The sequence below is a fragment of the Cavia porcellus genome, unplaced genomic scaffold, assembly GCF_034190915.1.
Source record: "Cavia porcellus strain 051 isolate PalLab524CR breed Dunkin Hartley unplaced genomic scaffold, mCavPor4.1 scaffold_29, whole genome shotgun sequence".
Classification (NCBI taxonomy): Eukaryota; Metazoa; Chordata; class Mammalia; order Rodentia; family Caviidae; genus Cavia; species Cavia porcellus.
The window spans coordinates 15,284,536-15,290,590 of NW_026947512.1; the positions used below are offsets into that span (position 1 = coordinate 15,284,536).

The 6,055-nt window shown below is 50.8% G+C and overlaps 1 protein-coding gene across 1 annotated transcript; it reads right to left on the bottom strand.

Annotated features, from left to right (window-relative positions):
* Nucleotides 1-3,095: 3,095 nt before the first annotated feature.
* Nucleotides 3,096-4,120, bottom strand: G0s2 (G0/G1 switch 2). Its single transcript, XM_005005855.4, has 2 exons — nt 3,850-4,120; nt 3,096-3,746 (listed from the first exon to the last, which is right to left on the bottom strand). Exon 2 carries the CDS (start codon nt 3,719-3,721, stop codon nt 3,416-3,418), a length of 306 nt encoding a protein of 101 aa, XP_005005912.1. The 5' UTR covers nt 3,722-3,746; nt 3,850-4,120; the 3' UTR covers nt 3,096-3,415.
* Nucleotides 4,121-6,055: the final 1,935 nt, after the last annotated feature.

Genomic DNA, 6,055 nt, shown 5'->3' on the forward strand with positions numbered 1-6,055 from the left:
GAATAGACAGACTGCTGGTTTTAGGCCGGCAAAGTCAGTGAAACACTAAACACTACAAGCATTATGTTGTATTATACCTCACTAGCTATCATCACAGCCTGTGTTTCTCTGGATCAGCTGGTCACTTACAGGGGTGGCGGGGTGGTGGGGGACATTGGCTCTTCATGTCTCCCTGCCCATGTGCCACAAGGAGATGGCGTCTGGCTCTTCCCCAGTCAGCCTGTGCATGGCTTCACTCACAGGTGGTCTTAGCTTCTGTTGGTTTCTTATCCTCCTGCCATGCAGTCTGCAAATGGCCTGAGCTTGTAATCATTGATAACTTCAAGGTCTTTCTCATCTGATGTGCTACTAAAATAAGCCAATTCTTTAGACACGCAGTTAATTTCATTTATTTATTTATTTATTTTGGGATACTGGGACTCACTCAGGACCTTGTGCTTTCCAGGCAGACACTTAATGCGGTTAATGTTTTTAGATCTAAATTCTACCCTGTATTCTCTCCTCTGTTTGGCTTTGGTCAGTGTGCATTGTATATGGTTCCGTCTTGCTGAGCTATGCTACTTCGGCTGTATGTCACCAACAGAGCTGATGAATATACCTGTCACCTCTCCTGGGTTGCTAATAAAATTGTCAAGTAGAATGGGACCACTGACAGGGGCTTATGTCTGATCACAATCACAAGTATGAGGTCTTATGAGACTACCTCAAAGCCTTTATTTGCATTGTATCAGGCAAATCTCTTTTTCCTTCCTTTCCTCTCAGACTTTCTCAAGCTCGGTCCCATTGACATTTTGGGTTGGAGAATTCCTTGTTCTAGTGAGTGGCTGTCCTGTGTGTCCTGTTTAATGGCATCTTTGGTTTCTGCCCACTAGATGTCAGCCTTGGGCTTCCTCTCACCAGATAAGCAAAAATGTCTCCAGACTGCCAAAGTTCCCTGTGGGAGCAGAACTGCTCCCCTTCCTATGTACGGCCTCCATTCTAACTTAATAACTTAATAAATGGATTGATTAAACAATCAAATGTGCATTAAGGGCCTACTGTTTGCCTAGAACTTGAGGGTCTCTATAAACACTTTGACTCAGGGAAATTTTACTTTGAGAGATACTACCAGCCCCACAAAACAGCTGGGGTGAGAGAGGGATCTATTTCTAAGTGATTCATTGTGAACCCATACTTCATGCCAGTAAGAATTCAGAGAAATGATAATACTATTGAGGAAAGAGGTAATTTCAGTAGTTCAAACACCATTAGGTTGGATGGTTTGCACCAGGGTAGGCATAAGGTATACCTTCTAAACAACACACACACAATGTGTGCATGCATGCATGCATCATATATTTGTATACCCTATATATGTATCATATATATCCTACATACTTATATATAGCTATATATATATATATCATATATATTTAGGAATCTCTATTTTTGTACATAGGTAAACGCCTCAAATATAGGCCATGCCTTTTTCATCAATAATCTGACCATACCAGCAACATGGGAGGTCAATCAAATGGACAACTATGTTTGAGTGTAGCCTGACCCACTTAGTGAATTAATGAGACTGCCTCAAAAATAAAAAGGGCTGGGGGGTGTAGCTCATTGTGGAGGCCCTGGCTTCAATCCTCAGTAACATATACACACACACAGTTAAAAATTAGAACATAATTTGATACATGGTTTGACAGTGGGTGGAACATATGATATTCTACTTTTCTTGGAGACTTTGAGGCATTTATTGTTGGAGGGCACAGAGACTGTGTGTGGAGGGGGACAGAGATGCAGGTGTGCAGAGTAAGGTGAACAAAGGTACAAAGGGCCAGCCAGGAACAGGATGGCACCAGGTCATGATGGACAACCTAAGAGGTCAGACAAGAGCAGAGATGGAGTAGACACAGAGGCGTTGAAACCTGGTGTAGGAGGTTAATCTCTGCTTGCTTTTGAGTGGAGAACAAGAAGAAAGGTATCAAAGTGAGACTGTCTGGCAGGGGCTTATTTGGGGCAAGTGCATTAGAAGGAGTTAGAAGGTTTGAACACGGAGATGATAGACAGTGAGGCGGTGGAGTGAAGAACAATGAACATTATAGAAGAGGCATTCTGGAAGGCCAACCAGAAGGACGAGGTTGGGAGGCTCTGGGGAGGGCTCTGGACATTTAAGATGAGGCTCTCCCTTAATCTAGGGCTAAAGGTCTTTTTTTGGAGATGGAAGAACAGTAGTGTCATTGGCATTACTTTCCTTTAAAATTCCGACTATGTTTCTTTTCCTTGATTAACCTCACCACTTTCTGGTTGTTCTTTGCCTTTGGGAAACGGTAATTTTAGTGAGAGCTGACATTTGATCAGGGCCAGGCATGCTGGTAGGAATGGGGCAGGAAGGACATGGAGGTATCTGTCTGTCATAATAGTGGCTTGGGGGAGTTGGATCAGGAGTGGTGGCATGAGCCACAGCTGCTGGTGGCCAGAGTAAAGCGTCTGCACTGGGTTGGGGTAGGTGACATTAGAAACTGGAGGAGGGTGGCTTCAGGCTCTGCCCCTGGCCCTTGGTGGCACTGTGAGCCTTATAGAGCTATCACAGCAAAAGGACACTGGTCTGAGACAAGCAGCTGTTTTCTTTCTAGCCCAGCACTTCATAGAACTTGGCTGGGGGGCGGGGCGGAGGCTGGGTAGGGTTCTCTTTAAGTGATTAGGTGTCTTTGCGGGAGCTTGCAAAGGAGCTAGTTTTCCTTTCTCTCTCTTCCTCCCTCCCTTTCTTTTCTTTCCCTGTCACACTAAAAAAGTTAAGCAGAGAGGTATCAGCCCCAGGAACACACCTCCAGCACGCTCCCCCATTTTGCCCTGGAGTTCATTTCCTGTTCTGTAATTCTAGGTCAGAACCTGACCCATCTTGTGATTGTAAAACGCGTGAACTTGCACAAATTTCAGTCTTCCCATCCCCGATGGAAGGAAACAGGAGTCAACAGGTGTATGAGCCTGTAAGAGCAACCCCAGCGTTCCCCACGTGAAGCCAGTGCGATCTTGGAGGGCCACAGGGCCTGCCCGCCCTCTTGTGGCTCAGCTGGGACCCCGCCCCGTCCACCGGACGGTAGATAAGGAGATAGAGTATAAAATGCATTTTTATTTCAAAATGCAAAATGTTGATCACTGTAGTAGTAATAACAATAATATAATAATAGTAATGGTAATAGTATAAAAAGCTGTTCTACCTCGCGCAAAACGACGGATTGGCAGCTCCTAATTACACCTTTTGGACATGTCACAATGCAGCGCTGCACAGCAGCAAAACTCAGTGCCAGACCCTCCTGGGGGGTCCGTGTTGCAGGTCCGCAGAGACCTCCGCGAATTCCCAGAGAGCCACGCTAGCTCTTCCAGGCAGCAGGGGGCGCCCTGGGAGGCGGCCTGTGTGTAGGGGTGGTCCCTAGGAGGCGTGCTGGCGGTAGGAGGGCACGCGGTCACACAGCTCCGGTCCCCGGCCCTTGTCCAGGACCGCCTGCGTGCGGGGTGCCTGGCACTCCAGTGCTGCGCGCAGCTCGGCCACCGCGTCTTCCTCGTCCCGCAGGCGACTGGCGGCCGAGAAGGGACTACACATGGTCTCCACCAGGCCAAGCACCACGCCGAACAGGGCCAGTACACTGCCCAGCACGTACAGCTTCACCAGCTTCCCCGTGGGCTTCTGCGCCACCAAATCCTTGGCCAGAGGGATGAGCTCCTGAACCGTTTCCATTGCGGCAGGAGCTAGAGAGGGTGACCTGCGGGAGAGCGTGGGCAGGGGGCCGTTAGCCGCGGAGAGGGCCGGGCCGGCACCTCGTGCGGCCCGCAGTGGCCTCCCCAGGCAGGCACGGCCGCGCTCACCGCGGGACCCTAGGGCGCAGCGTGCGGGGCGGCGGCGCGGGGGCTGCCGCGAGCGCGTGCTGGGTCCGCCGCCGGGGCCGCCTCCTCCTCCTGCTCCTGCTCCTCCTCTTCTTTCTACTCCTGTTCCTCCTGCTCGCAGCCGGGCTCTTCCAGAGGAGACTCTGCAGCTGGGACCCAGTCCGGGGCCCGCGTCGGCTTATATCTTTTGTTCCAGACCCGCCTTCTGGCTGGCCCCTGGCCTGGGCAGCCTGAGCCGGGGGAAGGCGGGGAAGAGCGAGAGGAGGAGGAAGACGGGGGGCGGGGAGCTGGGCAGGCACGTAGAGGGGCGGTGCATGCCTCAACCCACAGGCGGGGCGAGCTCCAGACCTGCAAGGCTGCTCCAGGGCGATCGAAGCCGCACTTCGGGGGCGGGAAGGGGCAGGACCCTCGGGGTGGTGTGCGCCTTCTTAGGAGTGACCGTTGTGCAGGGTTTCTGCTGTCGGGGCAGCTTGAGAAAGGCTCTTTGCAAGGGAATGGTGGGGGCTGGAGGAGCCCTGCCTAGGAAAAATACTTCATTTTAATCCAGAAAGGATTGTTACCGTCTCACGTGTGTGGTCATCTATGGGAGAGAAGACGGGGGTGGGGTGGGGTGGGGAGGACCAGGTAATAAACAGAACTGAATAGAGCCCCGAGCGTGGGATAACGTATTGTTTTCTTGCTTGCTTGATTTCAAAATTCAGAGTTGTATGTCTTGCTAGAGTCAGCTGATAGAGAACTTTTCATTGAAAGTGCTCCCTTGCAAGCACATAAGTCGGGAAGTGTGTGTGTGGGGGGGGTATGCTAGTCTCTGTACTTGCAAAGTGTTTCCATAGGTACTTCTGTGTGTGTGTGTCAGAGTACAGCTTGGAAAGCGGCCTGTTGAACATTTTTCTCATCTGGAAAGGAACTATTTCAGTAAGGCTTTGCCACTTCCCTGCGTCTCACTTCTCTGTGCCTGCCCAGAAGCAGTGTAGGATATGGTGTACATATGTGTGTCTGCTCTGTGTGTAGAGTAGTTTAGGCAAAAAACTAGCGAGGGGTACTGGAGGTGTGAGGATACAGAGTTGATTTGATTAGGATTAAACATAATCCCCTGGAAGGCTCTTTGGTTGTTGATAAACCAGAGTTATCAAAGTAGGCCAAAGGAGAGACAAATAGGCCAGAGGGCTTGAAACAGGGAGAGGAAGAGGCAGGGGCAGGGCCAGCAAGTTGCAAGGTCCCCCGTGGCTATGCAGCCTTGGACAGCCATCTGCATCCTGCTGAACCTGTGGCCCTAGAGGAAAAGGCCACCTTTCTTGGGGGCTGAGGTCATTTCCCAGACACTGCAGTCCAAAAGGACAGCACAGCAACTGCCCTCAGTGTGGGCTGTTAGTAGTTCGAGGAAGGATTTGAGGGCGGAAATTGGTCAAGGTTACTTAACTAGTTAAACGTTGCGTTTTAGTCTGTACTGTAGAAGTCAGGGTGACCAGGGGCCACGTGAAGATGGCTTTTGGGCAAACGTGTTCCTGCTTATTATTCTTTTAACCTTGCCATGCAGGAAGCAGAGCGCACCAAGTTTAAATCCAGTGTTGACATTTTCTTTGAATTTTCCTTATCATTTCAGAGCACTTTTTAATAACTGGAAGAAATGACAGGTGAGTGTCCCATGCATGGCAGTTCCCAGAAGAGCAGACACTGTCTCCCCAGCATGGGGCCCTTGCTTGGTTTCTACTATGAAGGTGATTCAGCCCAGCCTCAGACCCCAGACTCTGACACTGGCTGGGCCTTTCCTGCATTGTGTAACCCCTGGATGCGAACTGTGTGTCTTCTGCTGGTAGCAGGCTGTAATTTACCTGGGATTCCCCTTTTCTGTCCCTGACTGTGTCTGCTCCCTGTTACCCCTCTTTGGCTCCCAGCCCCCACCACCTGGCTGACCCAGGCTGGCAGAGGGGACAGCAGTGCCATGCCTCAGGTCTTGGGTAGGTTTGGTGCTGGTGAAGTGGGAGGTCATGGGAAGAGAAGGCCAAGGAACCCAGGGGTCAGTTCCTGGCTCCGCTGGATAGGGATGAGAACCCAGGTCCTGTGGGGTGAGGGACTGAGAAGGCTTGGGAACCCAGTGGGTACACTGGATGACATCACTTTTAGAGAAGTAAAGCCCTGTGTTGCATCATACAGGGGGACACAGCCACAGTGACTGACCATCCTGTTT